The sequence below is a fragment of the Alexandromys fortis genome, unplaced genomic scaffold (genome assembly GCF_014885135.2).
Source record: "Alexandromys fortis isolate MF-2015 unplaced genomic scaffold, M_Fortis_MF-2015_v1.1 scaffold_346, whole genome shotgun sequence".
In the NCBI taxonomy this organism is placed as follows: domain Eukaryota; kingdom Metazoa; phylum Chordata; class Mammalia; order Rodentia; family Cricetidae; genus Alexandromys; species Alexandromys fortis.
Genome location: NW_026068225.1, coordinates 361,235 through 381,912, shown reverse-complemented (window position 1 = coordinate 381,912; position 20,678 = coordinate 361,235). Strand labels below are relative to the sequence as shown.

The window sequence follows — 20,678 nt, the reverse complement described above, 5'->3', positions numbered from 1 at the left end:
TTGGGCTATAACCAGGTTACGTGAAAAGAGAACAGTGATTCCCTGAGTTCTCCCTTCCGCCCTCCAGCGCTGCCCTTCTGCAGCTGCGGGATGCTCAAAGCCGGGACAAGATGTGCAAGCCCGTGGGAGACACAGGCTGAGGACGCCTTGGTTGACGCCCACACCGGCAGTCCCTACCACACATAGGGATGATGCGGGTGTATCTTGCCCCATCGCCCCCGATCGCCCACCCAGGACCTCAGCGCCTGGACTCCTACTCACCTCTCCCAGGGCCCAGGCTTCCGCGGTTACCATGGCGACGGCGCATTTTGCGCAGCCGCGCCTCACCCAGCGCCTAGGTTCCAGCTGTGCGAGAAAGTCAGGGATGCAAAGGCACGGGACGCCGGAGGGGGAGAAGCTTTGAGGAATTCTCCCCCGAGTGACGAAAATTTGCGTTCCGTGGTGGCGTGCAGATGTTTTATTTTGTAAAAATATTCTGTAATAGGTCTGTCTTGAACAATTTTTAAACTGTAATAAAAAACAAAGTATGTTTGTTGATGGCTCGTTTTGGACCCCTCTTTTGCCTTTAAATGAATTTCTTCTTGAAAATATGAGGATAAATCCTATTTTAAAAAAGCAACTAAATACCTTGCCTAATTTCCGAGTTATTTGGGGAGTTTATTAAGTTAGTGTTACCTTGACTGTCTCCTGACAACTCACAAATGCCAACTGGGTAGAAGCAGAAGGAACTTGGAAGTTAGATGTGTTAGATTCTTTCTTATTCAGAAATTTAAAATTCAAAACAGCCCTGGAGGTGGGGATGGCCAGGGGAAAACTGAAGGAAAAACCTGCGGAGAAGTTGCCACCGTACTTGTTAAGCAGTACATGTGTTCACGTGATTTGGCAGAGAGAAAACCAGGAAGTCTTTGTTCTGAAGTCAAGTGTGAAGGGAAACATCATTTCTGTTTCTACAGTGAAATCGTTAAAGAGGAGGTGATAGTTCAGAAGGGTTCGGCATTTGAGCTGAAGATGGATACCTCTTAAAGCCAATGTTTGAGGCTGAAAAAAACGTCTTAGTGGTTGGCTGAGAGCACACACTCTCGCAGTTCAGTTCCGGCATCCACACCAGGCAGCTTACTACACCCTCAAACTCCAGCTTTAGGGAGCTGACACTCCTCTGACCTCTTTAGGCAAATATACATATACACACATATGCACAAACACAAGGATAGATGATAGATAGATAGATAGATAGATAGATAGATAGATAGATAGATAGATAATGTGGTACACACCTTTAATCCCAGCACTCAGGAGACAGGCAGAGGCAGGCAGATCTCTGTGATTTTGAAGCCAGCCTGGTCTACAGAGCAAGTTCCAGGACACCAGGGCTGTTATACAAAGAAACCCTGGCTCAAAAATACATATATACATACATACATACATAACATGATGCTCAATGAAGTTAATGTATTTTTTTATCTTCTTGTTTTTACAACCCAACCAAAGCTTCCCTTCCCTCCCCTCTTCCCAGTGCTTCTCACTTTCACACACACACACACATACACACACACACACGCACACCATCCACTCCTCCTCCACTGTTTCTCTTCATATATAGGCGGGCATCCCATGGATGTCACAGTTATATCAAGCTGCAATGAGACCAGGCACCCCCTCCTCCACCAATATTGGATGAGGCAATCCAGCAGGAGAAACAGGTTCCAAAAACAGGCAACAGAGTCTGAGACGTCCCCTGCCCTCACTGCTAGGAGTCTCTCAAGAAGACCAAGCTACACAACTGTAATATATATACAGATGGCCTAGGTCAGTCCCATGCAGGCTCTCTGATTGTTGGTTCAGTCTCTGTGAGCCCTTATGAGCCCAGGTCAGTTGATTCTGTGGGTTTTCTTGTGGTGTCCTTGACACCCCTGGGTTCTATAATCCTTCTTCCCTCCTCTGTTTCAGGATTCCCCATGCTCCACCTAATGATTGGCTGTGGGTCTCTGCATCTGCTTCCATCAGCTGCTGGGGTGAAGCCTCTCTGATGACAGCTGGGCTAGGCACCAATCTATGAGTATAGCAGAATATCTTTAGGAATCATTTCACTGACCTTTCTTTATTTTCCTTTCACTCTGTTATTCCTATTTGGTTCTATCTGGGGGTATCCCACCTCTGGGTCCTGGCCCTCAGTGGGGAACTCCATCTCAGGATATGGGTCTTCAACTGTGCCAGTTATCAGCTGGTCACCCCCACAATTTCTATGCCATCTTTACCCCATTCGATATGAGTGCACTGCTCCACTTCTTTCTGAAATGAGTTCCGTGGGAAGAAGTGATTCCAGGAGGAATACTATGATAGACGGTGAGGTTTGGCAGCAGCATTGCATCCAGGAAAGGTAAATTCATACCTAGAATAAGTATCCATTCAAGTAACTTAGATCTCCATGCTTGTACCATGGGCACTTTACCCACTGACCCATCTCCCTGCTATCTAATCCTTAAAAAAACATCCAGCTGTGGTCAATGAAGGGACTCTGGCCAGCTCTAGCATGGCAAACGTGGCTCTGACAGCCTCACCCTTCTCCCCCATTCCCTCTGTCTTGCTAAACCATTTGCATTTCTAAAACCAGCCATCAAGGTTTATATCCTTATTTGACCATTTCCTCCTCCTGGGGCTGACTACTAAGGTCTAACTGTCAAAGTATTGAAGTCCAGCCATCAAAATCCCTCTTTGGCTCACATAATTAACACACTTAATTAAAATTAAACACCTCATTCTAATATAGGGGTTTCCCTATTTTTTTTAACCTTTATAAACCATGCTTCTATAGGCCATGTCTGTCTCTTTATTCAGAAGCCATCCTTTTATCTCCCTCTTCCTTGTTCCCGTTCCCTCTTCCCTCATCTTCTAACTCTTATTGTCTTATTCCCGGCCTTTTGACTCTCTAGGGCAAATAAATTTCCTTTGTGCTGAGAACTTTGTCTTGGGATGTCCTGAGCTGATACTGGTCCCTTCAGTCAAAGAGATATTTTTCCACTCAAGAAATGCATCTGTATTTTCTTACCCTACTTGTATATTCTAAATACATCTGACTTTTGTTGGGTATAATGACCCAGCCTGGTCATGCCAATTTGAGGCCACTAAAGTTTCATTGTAACCTGTTGGGCAACAGTTTTATGAGTGATTGAAACATTCCATCCAACAGGGAAGCTCCTCAAGCAGGAAAGTAAACAACCCAAAAATAGCTTCAGGACATCCCTGAAACTTACCAGATTCACTAGTCCCCTCCCTGCCTCAGGAAGGGGGAAAAAAAAGAAAACTGAGCTGCAAAGAAGACTCTTGCATGAGCCCAGATGCCAAGAAGATTTAGACAAGCTAAGTTACAAAGAAGACTCTCAGAAGAGAAAAGCTACAAAAAAAGAAGTGTTTTGAACCAGATAGATGCCTTGAAGAGATTTAGACCAACTGAGGCTCCTGGAAAGGACACCCTCTGTTGAACGAGACAGGGCCTGCTTTTGGTCCTGGCCACCCAGCTAGCTTACCCCTGAAATAATGACACAGAAACTGTATTAATTAAAACATTGCTTGGCCATTAGCTCTAGCTCCTATTGGCTAACTCTCACATATTGATCTAACCCATTTCTATTAATCTATGTTCACTAAGAGGTCGTGGCTTACCAGGAAAGATTCAGCAAGTCTGACCTGGCGGCTCCATGTTGGCTCTCTCTGACTCTGCCTTCTTCCTCCCAGAATTCAGTTCTGTCTCCCTGCCTACCTAAGTTCTGCCCTATCACCAGGCCCAAAGCAGTTTCTTTATTAACTGATGAAAGCGACACAAATACAGAAGAACCTCCTACACCAACCCTCTATCCTGTTGAGCTGCCCACAGGCTCTGCAGTGTACTCCAGGTTCCCAGCCCTGTGAGCTGTCACCCATGCTGGAGTAGATCTTGGTGATGCAGCTGTCTTTGAGTCATTTCTGCTCCTGTAAGTAACCCCCTGCTCATATGCTGTAAGTAGTTTCAATAAAACTCATTGGTTCACCAAGTTGGACTTTGGTGATACCCGTACTATTGTCTGTAATGGGCTCCCTATCTAGGGTGAGTAGACATCTGTGTTGCATCACCCCAGGAAAAGTTTTGTTACACAGCACAACCTCAGAACTTCCAATAGGACTTTGCTGGGGGCTGAACCCAAGACTCCATGCATACAAGGTGAGCACTTTAAAAACTGAGTTATATCCACAACCTCTAAAAACAACCCTCTACTCAGAACATTGTAACATGAACATGTTTCATTCAGAACATGAAACATCATATAGGTAAGAAAACTGAGGTTATGATAAAGGGTTTGCTTGAGATCATGAGATCAGCACCAGGACCCAGGTCTTCTGTTTCCCCATCATAGGGCTCTCTGTGTTGTTATGACAAAATATCTATGCCCAAGGACTTTATAAAGAAAAGAAAAGTTTGCTGAGCTCATTCATCTTTGGTTGGAGTGACCAAACAACATTGCATCTCATGCTGGAAAAACAGAGCCCACCCTCTTAATATATTTTAATACATCACAATAGCAGAAAAGGATATGACTAAGGTATCAATTACAGGGTCAAACAATGTTGAAGGTATCTTAAGTGCTGCTAACCATACTTCCCCTATCACTGAGACCAGATTTGGGTTCCCTATTAGTTATTTTGTTAGCATCCTGTATGTCATTTTCAGTTATACCACTATTGTAACTAAACAATCATGTAATTTGTGGTTTAATTTTATAATGTCTATCTGTTCCCGCCACAGCAGCAGCCTGCCTCTGCTGCTGTAGTTACGTCATCATCACCTGTTGCCAGGTGCCTTTCCATCGTCAGCTGTGTGACATATACAACCCTTAAAAGTGCCACCAGGTACAGCTCTCTCTTTGCCTCTTCTTTCCTCTATTGTCTCTTGTTTCTCTTGTCTCTTTTTTCCAAAGCAGCTTATTAAATATTTATTCATAGCCTTGTTACAAAATGTACATTCATCTATGCAGTGTCCTGACACACCTCTTAGAAAATTTAAGTCATCCATGTTTCTAAAGACCAAATTCCCAAATCATTAAGGACACCCCTAAGCCACCTGTTAGCTCCCACGTGTCATTCTGGAGGTGCTGGTCAGCACCTGCCAAATGAGTAAGAACCAGTTAAAAGAAACCACATTTCCAGGGTTGGGCAGTACATTCACCCATATACACAAGCTAGGGTAGATTTTCTGTTACTTATGCAGCTCCTACACCCAAGATACCAAACTCCAGGGTAAGAAAAGGCTACAAAGCATTAATTTGTGCCTTTTTGACACCACGTTCATTAGTGACCAACGGCGAATAGGCAACACAAAGGGCGTTGCCTCTTTCTCATCTCTTTCCCTCCTCTTTCCTCTCTTTGCCTCCTCTTTTTCTCTCTTGCCTCTTCTTTCCTCTCTTGCCTTTCATGTCTCTTGCTCCCCTTCCCTATTCTCTGTCTCTCTGCCTGTTTGTCTGTCTGACTGCTTGCCTGCCTCCTCTTTCACATCACCACTTCAACATGGCCTTTCACTCTCTCCCTCCCCCAATAAACGTCTTGCATTAACTTTGTTGCACATGCCATGTTTGCTTAGTAGCATACCTTGGCAGGGCCTGCCAAGAAGTACCCACTTCACCTTTCTTTTTTATTTATCTTTACAGTGTCTATTTCCTCAAGAATGAGTACTTGACAAAACAAGAATCCCATGGGTCTTGTTTACACCTAAATCTTGGGATCTATGTAGTTCATACCTGACAGACAAACAAGATGTTATTTCTAATTGAAAGTCTAAAAGTTAAGCTCATTGGTCTCTAAAGTATTGTTACCACTGTCTCACATATTGTAAAACCAATTTTTAAGTATATTTTCAACTAGAAATTCACGATCCCCAAAGATGAAGACTTAGTGGGATTGTAGGAGTTCTGTAACAATTGGAAATGCCAGGTTTTGATTATGCTTATTTCTATGTATAGTTTGATAGGTCTTGACATAAACAGGAAGCTCTGATTCACACTGAACTGCTCCCCTTTGAAGAGAGAAGTAGAAGCATTAGCCAGATTACAGTGGGTTGAAGAATGAATCATAGATTGTCAAGAATAGAAACTATTACTTTTTCCCTGGCCATAGACTAAAATTCCATCTTTAGTTACTAGCATTGCTTAGTGATTTTTATACCTTGTTATTGAAATTTATAGCTATAAAATTATAATTTATATTTTGGGTGACTCTAAGGGTCACTTTGAAGATGCCTCTTAGGCAATTCTCACAAAAGAAACCTTACTGCCAGCTGCACATATAAAATGACGTTTCAATTGATCAGAGAAATGTACATCCAATCCATTTGATAGCCACCAGATTGGCAAAACAAACAACATAAGTCCAGGCTGTAACCCTGACATGCTGTGTATTTCAAAAAGGTGCTTTGCAGGTGCCCTTGCCCTTTTGCAAGTTATATAATGCTTTGGTGCCATCAGCAAAATATGAATGATGGTCATAAGTCCTTCTTCAATATTGAAGACCAATCATCTCCAACTACAAGTTTATTAATAAAAGGTATATTTCCTCTCAGAAACAACTGCAGCGTCTGTAGATTTCATGTAAAGATCAGTTTAAAAAATTAGTTAAGTCTAGTATAGCTTTCAACAAATCAACAACAGTCTTTTACTAATATACTTAAAATTTTAACCCTCACTTTCTAACTATTTCGTTGGTTGCTTTCTAAAAATATTTTAAAAACAAGACGACCAATTATCGAGGAAAATTTTGGAACAAAATACAAAAAGCATTTTTCCGCTTAGGATTAAAGTGAGTTCACAAAAGAAGCATCTAAATTAAGGAGAAAGGACTTCATCAGAATCTTGGATTAAACTCCAATATCTTGAAACTGTGCTGAGGAAAAACTAGAGGGTAAGGTACCTGTGATAGCGTCCTCAGACTTGCACATAGTAGGGAACTGATAGAAACTAGTCAACTCCTTGTGTGCATGTGGTAAGAATTCAATCCACAATCATGGACATTTGTATCAAAAAAAAAAAAAAAAAAAAAGGCGGGGGTGGGGGAAACCCAGCAGCTACAAGCAAATCAAAATTCCTAGCTTCCGGCAACTAGTTCCATCTTTATATTGCTTTTGCTATGAAACATGTCAGGGGATGGTGAAGAAGAAAGATGTTTTTAAATACATCAATAAATTATCCGGACACACGCTAACGGTTCCAGTACTGGAAAACACTCAGCGAGCGGCACAGCTACTTCCGGACCCAGAACGGAACCACTTGCCCGAACAAGGGCAGTTTGGCGGGAAGGATTTAGGGACAGGACCACTTCCGGCTTCTGGATAGGGGCGGGTGCGGAGAAAGGAAATTGCTGCGGGAGCCGCATCCTCCCTGCGCTAGCGGCGCCAGAGGTGGAGACAGAGAGGGCGGAGGAGGCAGCGAAAGGTGCCGCAGAGAAAAAAAGTGTCAAAGCCAGTAAGTCAGAGCCTTAGAGCAGGGGATGGAGAACAGGGCTCCAGGCAGGTCGCGCTCCGCAGATCTGTGATCTCAACTTGCCGAACTGCCCAGTGGGGTTAGGGCAGCTCTTTGTAGGTCGCCTGTCAGTCTGTGCCGAAAAGAGACTATTGAGGCGCCTGGGTCGGGCCTTGCGGGGCGCCAGACTGCGCTACTTGCCGGTGTCTTACCGCCAGGGGAAACCTGTGCTGTGCTGTCTGGGGACGCTAGGGCTCCGCATCCTGGACAGCTTCACTTGGGATTCTGAGGGAGTGAGCACTAATGCCTCCCATTTTACCTTTGGAAGCCAGAGAGATCCCGGTGGTGGACAGTATTTCGGGAAGTAAGACTATTGCTTGGGAGAGCGTTAGTCTGGCGCTGTACTTTCCCTGCCCTTGTTCAAGCTGTCGGGGCTGGTTGGAAACGGAATTGTTTCTAAAAGCAAATGCCTCGGCCTGCCCCCCTGTCACTTCAGAACAAGTTAACCTTCAGATCCAGTGTTCCTATCCGACTCGTTAAATTAGTACTGCTCTGGGTATCTAGTGTTTGCTTTGCAAATACACTTGAAGGCAAAGTTTGAGAGAGAGAGAGAGAGAGAGAGAGAGAGAGAGAGAGAGAGAGAGAGAGAGAGAGAGAGAGACTGAGACTCTCCAGGTGCTTTTCTAACAGAGACAAAACCGACTAGCTATCATTTCATTTCCACTTTCACACTTTCCCTCACCCTCCATATAATCAATCGACTTAACATACTCAGTTAATGATGGTCATCTTAAAGGCACTACCTTCCGTTATGATTGTTCGTCTGCACAAACATTATATCGGGATGCAAGATTCTTGATTACAGACGAAATGAGTGAAATGATTATGAAAGTTGCTGGAGAAATCAGAAAGTTTTTAGTAAGTTACTGCTTTTCTCTTGCTTAAGGTACGGCTTTAGAATACGGTGAAGGATACTTTTCATGGTGCATGGAAGGAAAGCCAATGCGCAGGTAAGCCATTTAAGAAAAAAAAAAAAAACATTGATTTCACTAATTGAAGTTTAGCGGCTACTAACGGTGCATCATTTACAATTATTTTATTCACAATCCTTACTAAATCCTGCTTGGAATTAGTCATTCTTGTTTCAAATAAAACTAATAATGTCAGAAATTAGCAGCTTCTTTTGTTTGTTTTGGTTTTTGTTGTTGTTGCTGCTTGGTTTTTGTTGTTGTTTTAAACAAGAATTTACTGTGTAGTCCTGGATGTCCTGGAATGTACTTTGTAGACTAGGCTGGTCTCACTCACAGAGATCCACCTGCTTCTGTCTCCCAAGTGTTGGAATTAAAAGTGTGTACCAACACACTCTGCAACTTGTTAATGAAATGTTGGAGTTAGGTTTCTAAAGAGAGTTTGAATTTTTTGGTTCTGAATACTTAAATCTGCTTTTTTGCAAAGTAATTTTTGTTACGCATAACGATAATGCTTTGTGTGTTTATTATAAATTAAATTCCCTGTATAAATAGAAGATTATGTTGCCAAATAAAAGTAATATTTTTAAGATACTGTACTGCATTCCTAGTTATGGTTTGGTTATCGTACTGGTGTTCAGTAGTCTATTATGTTTATTAAGAAGCTACATAAAAGGGAATATTGAGGACTAAAATATATGTAGGAAAATAGAATTGTGAGGAAACTATGTACAATTACAGGTTCTCTTGCCTCTAGAATTTACTAAGGCCTTTTCTCAATCCATCCTAACAAATTATTCTAGAATCTTTATTGAAACAAGATAATTCTATTTATTCATTGTTTAAACTCATATTATTGTTATCAAACCCTATTTTGTCATATTACTTAACATCAGAAATAACACAGACTTTTTAAGAAAGAGAAATTACAGGATAAGGATAGATTATCCTGTAGATTAGAACTAGAAAAAGGGCTGGTCAGGACTGTGCAGACCTGTAAAACTCAGCACCTTGCAGGCAGAGGCAGCTAGATCTCAGGATCAAGTTCAAGTAAAAGGAGTGGGAATATGTGTCCTTTTCCAGATTGCTGTTGATTTATCAATTGGCTTTTAACTGTTTTACTGTTTCTTGCCCTGTTCACTTCATTGGTGTATCTGCCATGATATTTAGAATTAGTAAATGTTCACAGATGCTTTAAGACGTCCAAATGAAAAGACATCATAGAGGTGACACATTCCATTACCCTCCTTACATCTTACCATACAATAAGAATCATGTAAGACTGTAAAGTACTGGGAGAAACCAACTACACAATAATAAGTGCTTTACCACTTCATTTTCTAGCATGATTACAAAAGCCACTGATTTTGCCTCATCCTCAGTTGCCATAAATGTTTTATCTTAAGTAATTGGTAAAATATGAACTTAATATTTTTAATTAAATTTTATTTAAATTTTTTTCATATGATATAGTTTGATCACATTCCTTCCCCTCCTCCAACCACAGAACCTCCCCACTCCCTATCCATGCAACTTCATGTTCTTTCTCTGTCTTAAAACATACACACACAACAACAACAATAACAGAAAAATGCTGTATGTATAGTGTTGGCCAGCATACCCTGGAGTGTGGTTGATAGACTCAGGGAAAACTGACTTTTCCTCTCTCAGTAACTCTCAGTTGCAAATAGTTTCTAGGTTAGGTGAGGCTTTGTGCCTATATCTCCAGAGTGTGGCGATTTTATAAAGGAAAGTCAGGTTACAGCAATATTTTTAGTTTACTAGTAATTTCTATATAAAATATTCACTTAATCACTCAGTCTGAGGAGCCTTTTTGTTTGTCTTATTTTTATTACATCGTATATACTGTTCTTCAAAATGATTTTGTATAATTCTAATGCCGTCAGTTATTGACTTACAGCTCTTTATTGTCATCGCTTGGCCAGAGGCCAGCCTGCCCACTGTTCCTACCGTCACTTAATGCTGCCTACATTAAGCTTTGGTCGCACATCCCTATCCTGCCCTTCTACTAAAACCTGTAAGGCAGTGCTAGGTCTGTACTCAGCTGCTGCTAAAGAAACTGGATAGAAGTAACTCTTTTTATTGTGATTATCTGGATGCTCGCTCATCTCCCTCACAGATTGTACGTTCACCCATCGCACCTAATGCATGACGTCATAGCAGCCGTGACCCCTCATGATCAATGCATAACTGTCTGAGTGAGCAGCTTCCAGCTTGTCCCTGGGTGGGGGCAGGTCTTTTGTAGTTTTAACATTCTCTTTAATTGTATGTATTTATGCAGTAAGGTGTGATAATTTAATACACACACATAATGTGTAATGATCAAATCAAAGTAATTAATCTATCTCCTAATATGGTTTTTTTTTACCCATTATAGAAAACACTATAAATATTCTAAAAACAGAACAAAAAGTAACACTAGAACTGTCACTTGGCTAGCTGTCCCGTTACTGGCTATCCATATCCAAAGGAAATGGCATCACTGTATCAGAAAGATTCCTGCCCTGCCATGTTTATTGCAGCACACAGACATGGGATATAATCACCTGAAGTATCCACTGAATAGAGAAAGTATAATAGTAAGTCTACACCATACCCACGCACTATTATTTAGCACCCCCAAAAATGACACCCTATCATTAACAGCAACCTTTATAGAAGTTTGTTATCATTATGTTAAATGAAAGAATCCAGGTATGAAAAAAAAAGCTGCATATTCTCAGGAGTAGAATACTAAAGTAAACTGATTTCAGATAAGTAGAAAATAGAATATTGCTAGGAAAAGCAAGAGGATGGGGGGCTTAAGGAGGCTGAATAATAGGTTCCCAGATAAGAAAAGTAAGTTTTAATGTTTTTCAGCACAATAGATTAAGGTTTATAAGAATTTATTGTATGTCTTATAAAAAGATTAGAATTCAAAGGTTCCCAGCACAAAGAAATGATAAATATAAATACTTAAGGTATTATAATTCATAACTATACAGTTTTATAAAATCAACTGGAATTTTATTAGCATAAGTTTCATTTATTTAACTCTATTTATGTGTATATGGCATTACATTTAAAAGATACAATTGCATATTCAAAATTGGGCATAGTGGTGCATGCCTGTGATCTCAGCATGTGTTAAGTGAAGGCAGAAGGATCAGAAATTCAAGGTCATCCTCAGCTGCATAACAAGTTTGAGGCCAGTGTAGGCTATAAAAGATTTTGTCTTAAAACAACAAAAATGACAAAAAAAAAAAAAAGAGAGAATGTCTTCCAAGACAGATCCCAGGTCCCACTATTCTTCTCCCAAAGGCATTTGTTTGTTTTTTCTGCATTATTCTTAAGGCTTTGTAATTCCTGTATAAGCATAGAGTATATTCTCTTAAAAAAATATTAGGGCTAGGATACTGGCTCAGTTGGTGGAATTCTTGCCTATTACGCTTAAAGCCCTGTTTGATCCCAAGCACTGAATATGCAGAGTTGAGTGTCACATTACTGTAAAGTGACTCAGCTACATAGCAGATTTGGAGCCTGGACTATACGAGTTGCTACCTCAAAAATCCAACAACAACCGAAAAAAGAAAAGGAGAAGAGGAGCGGGAGGAGAAAGAGGAAGAAGAAACACAACAACTACAACAACAGCAGCTCTGGGCTTCCTCTTTAGCTGCAGCTGGACAAACAAAACAAGAATTGTGGAAATCAGACTGTAACCATGAAATAGTTTGTCCTTTATCATTTTATCCCTTTAAGAGTCAATGTGCATTGACGTTCAGATCAGACTCTAAGAGGTTGCTGTCCAGCACTGGCTAGAGCTGAAGTTGGATTCTGAATAGTTCTGAAAGGAAAGATTTAGAAAAACAAAACCATAATGTCAACATATCGTGCACATTGCTCTGTTTCTTTACCACTTGACAAATTATCTTGTGAGCCAGTGTGATGGCATAGTCCTGTAATCCCTACTCTCAGGAACTGAGGCAAGAAGATTGTGAGTTTGAGGCTAACCTAGGCTATACAGCAAGACCCTGTTTCTATTTTTTTAAGTAACCAATACACATAAACCTCTCTTATTCTTTTTTATAGTTACATAGTGTTATGACATTTCTACACACCACACTTAAACAAGTTCTATAGTGAACATCCATGTAGGTGATTTTTGCTCAAATGTGTAAGCATAATATGTCTTCCTTCCTATTTTACATGGTTCCCAGGATCACACTCAAGTGTTTGCACTTAAGCAGCAAGAACTTTTATCCACTGAACCATCTGGCTGTCCAAGAACTCTAAAGAAGGGGTTAGGACAGGCAAGATGGGTCAGTGGGTAAAAGTGCTTACTTTGTACAACATGACAACCTGAGTTTAGTCTGAGAACTCATACGAAAAGCTAGGTACCGTGACACGCACCTGTAATTCCAGCACGCCTACTGTGAGATGGGAGGCAGACAGGAGCATCCTCTGAAAACTGAGAAGGCAGAAACGAGAAACCCTTCCTCAAGGTGGAAGGTGAAAACCTACTCCCAAAAGTTGTCCTCTGACCTCCACACATGCACTGTGACACCACACACACTCACACACATGAACACACAAAGGTAAATTTTTAAAATTTTAAAAAGGGCTGTTAGAACTGGAGACACAGCTCTGCATAGTGGCACAGCACTTGCCTTGCATGTGTGAGGCCCTTGGCTCGGGTGGGAGTGTAAAGAGTGGGCATGGAAGTGAGCAGGGGTAATTAAGAAGAAATGTAGAAGGAAAAGCTTGTGGGGAGGGAGACAGTAAGACTTAAGTGTGTGAGTTATATGCATGGTAAGTGTATCTTTAATTATGTCATTTGTGAATGAAGAAGGGCAAACAAAAATTGTGGAAATCAAGACCATAACCATGAAATAGTTTGGCCTTTGTCGTTTTGTTACTTTAGGAACCAGTGTACACTGACATACAGATCAGATTTGTTTGGGCTGAATTCTAGGCAGGTAGTAGATAAGCAAGAAAAAGGAGAAAATAATAGTAGAGAAATTAACATGAAAGAGTTCTGGTAGTTTAACTGAAAGATTACCTGGGGTAGATTTATGTTGAGGAGACGCCAACAACTCCAAAGGTTTCAGCTTGAAAAATTGAGTGCTGCCCTGATGGGATACAATACATTAAAAACAAAACAAAACAAAACAAAACAAAAAAAAAACGAGCAAGTTTTCTAAACCTCCAGCAGGTTCTCATATGTTTTAGGAGTTTTGTGTCTAAGGAACCAACTAGCAGTGCTTGGCTTATGAATGGATAGAAAAAAGATTTATGCTGGAATTCATAAATCATGAGTCAATCAATATGCAGAAGGTTCTTCAAGCTATGATATGAATGAGGGAATAGAAGGGATGACGCCGAGCAGAGAACCCTGCGGACCAGGAATGATTGACCTAAAAAAGACAAGTAAACATTCTAAAACAAGTAAAGCTTTAGCTGCAGTTTCCTGTTCATCCCAGCGAGTCTGAAATGCATTCTTAAAAGTAGTAGCAGATAGATCTGCGTGATTTGACTGTTCCCCAGGGTGGCATGCATGTGCTGTACGATGCCTTGCTCACAAGCACCTCCTCTTCCTTTCTGGGACTCAAGAAAGCTGAGTACTGTGCTTTGTTTCCTTTGGAGATTGCGCTGTTACCTGGCTTTCTTCTAATGAAGTGTTGGGACGAGGTTTGGGTGTACTCTAGAACTGTCTTCTACTTCCTGCCTTACAAGGAAGCAGTTTACTTACATGGCTACTTGCCCTTCCCTTTTTTTTTTTTCTTGATCACTGGGGTGGAACTTAGACTTTTATCCGGTAAACGATGAAGAGATGTCTTAGAGTTAAAACATCTACAACTTTTTTCTAATTTTAAAAACAGGCAAGGGCTGGAGAGATGGCTCAGCAGTTACAAGCACTTACTGTGCTTGTAGAGGGCCCTTCAAGCTTGGTTCCCAGCACCCGTATCAGGCAACTCACAATCACCTGTCACTCCAACTCCAAGGGACTCTGAGGCCTGTGACCTCTGCAGCACCTGCACTTGTTTGCACACACACCCACACGTGCACAAGAATGCATAATTAAATATAATAAAAACAAATCTTTTTAAAACAAGCAGCCAGGCTTTTTGGTCTGGAATTAGATTGAAATTTAGTATTTAGTGGGTGTCCTTCTGGCATACAGAACCAGCACAACGAGATATTATTTGTTTTCAAGTGTATTTATAGCTATAAATGAGAGTTAGCTCAAACAAATCTTAAAGTACAGGCTGTTAACTTCCAAATTAAAAAAAAAAATGAAGTAGTAGGGGTAAAAACACACCTTTTTTATACTGTTGGCAAAGATATAAAAGGAGAGATGTACAGGTCTAAGGAAACAGTCCGCTCCACAGATCTTTGGTTATAAATGCTTTAGAGTGGAAAGGTGTTGTTTCTAACATTGTTATTGCAATTGTTTTTAAAATTAGCCATTTACCGAAAGTTATTTCTTAATAGAGACTGCTGTTAGTATAGTAATAGGTTTTAGGAATATTTGACTGTTTTTTTCCCAACTCTAGATTAATTCAGGAATTTGTATTCTCTGATCCACAGTAGTGAGTATTGTCAAATAAAACCAGCCACAGGGAATCCATGCTACTGTGTTCATCATAGAATGTCACTTGGCTGACGATGTTACCCAGCAGTTCTGTGAGTCCTTACTCATTGCTTCATCATTCTACATAGCAAATATCCCACATCCTTATCCATTCTTCCCATAACCTGTCACCTCTCTTCCTGACTGCCGCCAAATGATCTACAAATTAATCTCCAAGGGAAACTTATACCTTATTACTCTCCAATGAGCCTCTTACTTCTTCAGTGCCTTTGTTCTACCAGGCAAAGAAGCCATGGGCATATAAATGAGCAAGGTATAAACATATATTTCTAGGTCTCTTTTAATTTCTCATTACAGGTACCTAAGAAAACATAAAATATTTCTTCCATAAGCTCTCTGGAGAAGATGAGACTAGGAAAGGAGGCTAGATTCTTAAATACATTTACAAAGATAAATAGCAGAAAGAGGAGAAACATATCTAAATATATAGAACTAAATATAATTTCTAGACCTACACGCTTCTAGAGTTAAATACAGCTTCCCAGAATATTTAAAACTAAAATCTCAGCCTACCAGTGACCCCTGTTCTTACGCCCTCTTATTTTAGAAGAAGAGCATAATGCAGCCATGCGACTACATGTTTGCTTTTTCTCCTAAGAATAATAGGCACATAGAGCAGATTTCCAAAATCATTTCCATTTTAAATACTTGATACGGTTGTTCAAGGCAGTTTGTAACAATAAAGATCTGCACTTGGAGTCAGAGGACCTAATTTAGAGAAATTTCAACATTGTTAGTCTTTATGAAGTAAGTATAGTTATTCCCCACATACTCATGATGGACATAGGGATGAGACATGTACTGGCTACTTTTATGTCAACTTGACACAAGCTAGTGTTATCTGAGAGAAGGGAACCTCAACTGAGAAAATGCCTCCAAAAGATCAGGCTGTAGGCAAGTCTGCAGAGCATTTTCTTTAATTAGTGATCGATGTGGAAGAGCCCAGCCTATTGAGGGTGGGGCCACCCTTGGGCTGGTGGGTCTGGGTTCTATAAGAAAACAGGCTGAGCAAGCCACAGGGAGCAAGCAAGTAAGCAGCACTGCTCCATGGGCTCTGCATCAGCTCCTGCCCCCAGGCTCCTGCCCTATTTGATTTCCTGTCCTGGTTTCCTTTATTGGTGGCGGGGGGGGGGGGGGGGGGGGGGGGATGTGGAAGTGTAAGCCAAATAAGCCCTTTCTTCCCCACCATGCTCTTTGGTCATGTTTTATCACAACAATAGAAACCCTTACTAAGACAAGACAGGTTAGGTAAATTTCCCAGCCTGGATTTGACCAGTGTTTGCCTAGTTACAAACCTGGCATTCTTGCATGAGAACTAGATGAGAAGATTTGGAGGACATGCTTTATTTTGACAAGAAGAAAAGTTAATTCATTAACAGCTCCTTAATGGGCTCTGGAGCCAAGTGTTGGGGTATAGCAGCATTGGAAGACAACAGAGCATTTGTTCTCAAAGACTTTCATTTTAATTGTAGGAGAGAGTCAATATTTTATGTATTTATGAAGAGACATTAAACAAGGTGAATGATTCTGAGTACTAGACATATGAGTTATTTCAGAGAGATGCTCTGACAATTGGTAATCTAGCAGATGCATGGAATGAGTGGAGGAGTGAGCTCTACAAATCTGCGGGGGAAGAACTTTCAGGAAGAAAGAATAAAGGTCTAAAGCAAAAGAAGCCTTGACTTTGTCCCCAAACCAGCAAGAAAGTGTAGCTGGAGACCAGGGAGCAAGGGGACAAGAGGAGATGGGTTCAAAGACTTAGAGAGGAGAGATTCCCAAGAGCCTGCATTTTCAAAGGATTTTGAGCACAGGGGTGGCTCTAAAGATGCGATTTACTTTCCTGAAGGAACTCTGGTTGTAGTTTAGTGAAGGAAATATAAGCTGGCAAAAAGAGAATTAAGACTATAATTCTTAAGGTTGTTGTAATAGTCTAGGTGAGAAAAGCATGGGAATAGCCAAATTAACATGAAAGCCAGGCTAGTAAGGTTGTAGGGAAACAAGTTGGATCCTATTTGAAGGTAGGATAGCAGGATTTGCTGATGGTTGCGTTTGAGGGTGTTTAGAAAGGGACTCCAGGAGCTTTGGATTGAGCAGCTGAAATTCAGAATGGAAATTTTCTCTGTTAATCTGGGGAAGTTTAAAGGAGAGAACCAAGGAATCAGTTTTGTTGATAGTGTGACATTAACATGGATCCAGATTCAGTATTACCCAAGTAGGAAATAGGAATCCTTTAGCCTAGTATGTGGGTGATGGGAGCTATTACAGTAAATGAGTTCCTCCAAATTGTTTATCCAGAGGAGAGAATTAAGGAGAATTAAGTGCTTTGGAGAATGACTCCCTTCTTTCACTCAGGAGTGGTGTGGTACATGCCTTAGAGCTCAGTAGTAGGAAGCTAAAGCAAGAGGATCATAGTAAGGTGGAGGCCAGCCTGAGCTACTTAGTAAAGCCCTGTCTTGAAAAACAAGACAGAAATAGAATTACTTTCTAAATTTGAAAAGTAGACCATTAATGAGACTATAGAAAAAGTGAGCAGGGGTTGGGGAGACCTTGGTCCTGTCTCAGTGAGGTGATGGGACAGACTTAGTTGACTTGGGGAAAGCCTTACCCTCTCTGAGGGAGGGAGGGTGGAGGGAGTGGGAGGAGGTGGGGGAGGGGAACTGGGATTGGCATGATGATAATAATAATGAAAAAGAATATATATTAATACAGTAATCAGAACACAAAGTTTATGTGTTGATATATGTACGTGTAATGCTAAAATAGAGTTGGGGGATTACTGTATTTTGTGGATAGGGCCTTGGTATGTACCTCAGGCTCTACCCTTAGCCTCCCCAAGTTCTGGGATTACACCACACCTCACTTAATGTTATACTTTTAAAAGAACAAAGTAGTTATGCAAAAATTAGTTTATCCACATTTTATCTAGCTGAAAAAAAGACATGTTTAGATAAGAATTCAGCAATACTATCTCATTTAATTCATAATTTAAGTCGGAGCAGTAACACTTTGGTTTCAACATTTAATATCATTGCTATGGGAATTTTCTAATTAGTCTTCCTTCCTTAATGGTGATTTTGTTTTTCTTTCAGAAGCTTGATCTGTACGAACGTTAACCATGTCATTTTTTCTTCCATCATCTGCAACATACAAGGCAGTTAGGTACTATTAGAGATATCTCGGTAGTTAAGAGCACTGGCTGCTTTTCCTTAGGTCCTGGGTTTGATACTCAGTAACCACATAGCAGCTCAGAACTTTTTTTCCTCAAGTTCCCGGGACTATGACTCTTTCTTCTGGCCTCTACTAGGCACAGACATGGTGCACAGACATGCATGTAAGCCAAACACCCATATTTATAATGTATATTGATTGTTTATGTAGGTGGTAAAATTATCCTTTAACCATTAAGCTTTAAGTATCCATTTTTAAATTGTCAGGCATAAACAATATTGCTTGTAGCATGAATAATAAACACCCAGAGACAGTTATAGGGATTTAAGCTGAAGATGAGAAAAGTAAAGCAGCCAACCACTAGAGAGACCTTTTCCCTCTACCAAAGGGCAAGGTCCTGTCTCCACGAATCCTCAGACTCCATCCTTTGAGTTCCTGTCTCTTCCCCTTTATATTCCTCTCTCCGCCCAGCCATATCGCTCCTGTCTCCACCTCCCTAGTGCTGAGATTAAAGGTGTGTGCCGCCACTACCTGGCTGCAAACTATATTTTTAAGCTTTTGATAAATAATATACAACAAACGTTGCCCATATTTAATGTATACATTTTGATGAGTTTGAATTTATGAACACCTGTTGTATTAGTTATTTTCTTGTTGGTATGACAAAATATCTACCAAAGCAATTTAAGGGGGCTTATTTGGCTCATCCCTGCCATGATAAGATTGAGGGTACATCTTATCATGGCAGGGAAGTTCTGGGAAGAGCTTGAGAAAGCTGGCCATGCTGCATTCAGTCAGGAAAAGAGTGACAAACGTTGCTGCTCAGCTCACTTTCTCCTTTTTATGCAGTCCAGGACCCCAGCCCGTGGACTGCCATTGCCCACATTTGAGGGGACCTGCCCACCTCTGTTAACCTAATCTAGACAGTCCCTCCCAGGTAGATGGACCTGAAGCGTGTCTCTCAGGAGATTGGGGAGTTTATCCCTCATGTCTGTGTCACCATCACACAACGCTGCATATATCCATCACTCCAAAAGTCACTTTGTCTGACCTGGGTGTAACTCGTGGTGGAGCATTTACCTTATTCCCGTCATCTCCCCCCAAAATAAATAATAAAACATCAGTTTATCAAGTAAAAATGCTTTTGTCTGGGCCACATTTTTTATCTGATTTATTCCTTCCTTCCCCTTTTCTTTTTTGTTTGGGTTATGTTTGTTTTGTTGATTGATGTTGAGTGGTTTTGGTTTGCAGTTTTTCGTTGGCTGGTTTTGGTTATTTATTTTTGAAATATGATCTATAGTGTCAGCCAGGCAGTGGTGGCGCACGCCTTTAATCCCAGCACTCCCAGGAGGCAGAGGCAGGCGGACCTCTGTGAGTTCGAGACCAGCCAAGTCTACAGAGCTAGTTCCAGGACAGGCTCCAAAGCCACAGAGAAACCCTGTCTCGAAAAACAAAACAAAACAAAAACAAACAAAAAAAAAGATCTATAGTGTCACTGAGTTGGCCTCTAACTCACAGTTTGCTACCTCAACCTTCTAACTGCTGGGGTTACTGCATGAACCTACCAACCCCAGGTTGTTCGCCTTCTTTCTGGTTACCATGCACTTCCACTCTTGAGTAATTACATTTTCCCGTTGCTTCTTGGTGCACATATGAATTGTCTTCAGTTCTGAGTAAAAAGCTTTGTATATTATATAACAGATAGACATAGGTTCTTTTTCTCCGTGTGTTCACAATATAATGATTATGAAAATCCAAATTTCCTAATTCTAATTATTTGCCAGTTATATTAACTATTGTTTATCTACGTGGTTCGCGCTTCCATATCTGGATCAGAAACTATAAATTGCTTCCATATATTAACGGAAATAACCTTTTTAAAGATAATAAACCTTAAATGTATTTTAGAAACTAAGAGATAATATTGAAATTTGGAGGCTGGCAAGATAACCTAGCAGGTCCATGTTTGACACTCAAGCCTGATGATCTGGGTTCATTGCTCAGAACCCATAGTGGAAGGGGAGAACCAGCTTCAGAAAGTTGTCCCTTGATGTCCAAGCACAAATGTTTTGTACACACACACTCACAGAGATACACTAACAATAAATAAAAAAATAAATAAATCTTCTTATATCACCACACAGTGGTGGTGCATGCCTTTAATACTAGCACTCAGGAGGCAGAGGCAGATGGATCTCTGGGAGTTCAAGGCCAGTCTAGTCTACAGCGAATTCCAGCACAGGCTCCAAAACTATAAAAGAAGTCTGTCTCTAAAAGCAAAGGAAAAAAAAATCTTCTTACATCATTTCACTTACTTTTATCTGGGAAAGGGGGGCTTAAATTTAGGGTTTTTTGTTTTTGTTTTTGTTTTGTTTTTCGAGACAGGGTTTCTCCGTAGCTTTTTTTGTTTTT

General features: G+C 40.7%; 1 protein-coding gene and 1 non-coding gene across 2 annotated transcripts in view; one reads left to right on the top strand and one right to left on the bottom strand.

Annotated features, from left to right (window-relative positions):
• Nucleotides 1–5,222: 5,222 nt before the first annotated feature.
• Nucleotides 5,223–5,354, bottom strand: LOC126493636 (small nucleolar RNA SNORA13). Its single transcript, XR_007589850.1, has one exon. It is a non-coding gene; the product is annotated as a small nucleolar RNA SNORA13 (small nucleolar RNA).
• A 2,002-nt stretch (nt 5,355–7,356) lies between these two features.
• Klhl20 (kelch like family member 20) overlaps nt 7,357–20,678 on the top strand; it is a 46,623-nt gene continuing 33,301 nt past the window's right edge. The window contains exons 1-2 of the mRNA XM_050130655.1: nt 7,357–7,481; nt 8,425–8,488. Of these exons, the coding sequence (XP_049986612.1) occupies nt 8,466–8,488 (23 nt within the window). The 5' untranslated portion in view covers nt 7,357–7,481; nt 8,425–8,465. The remainder of the gene's footprint in view (nt 7,482–8,424; nt 8,489–20,678) is intronic.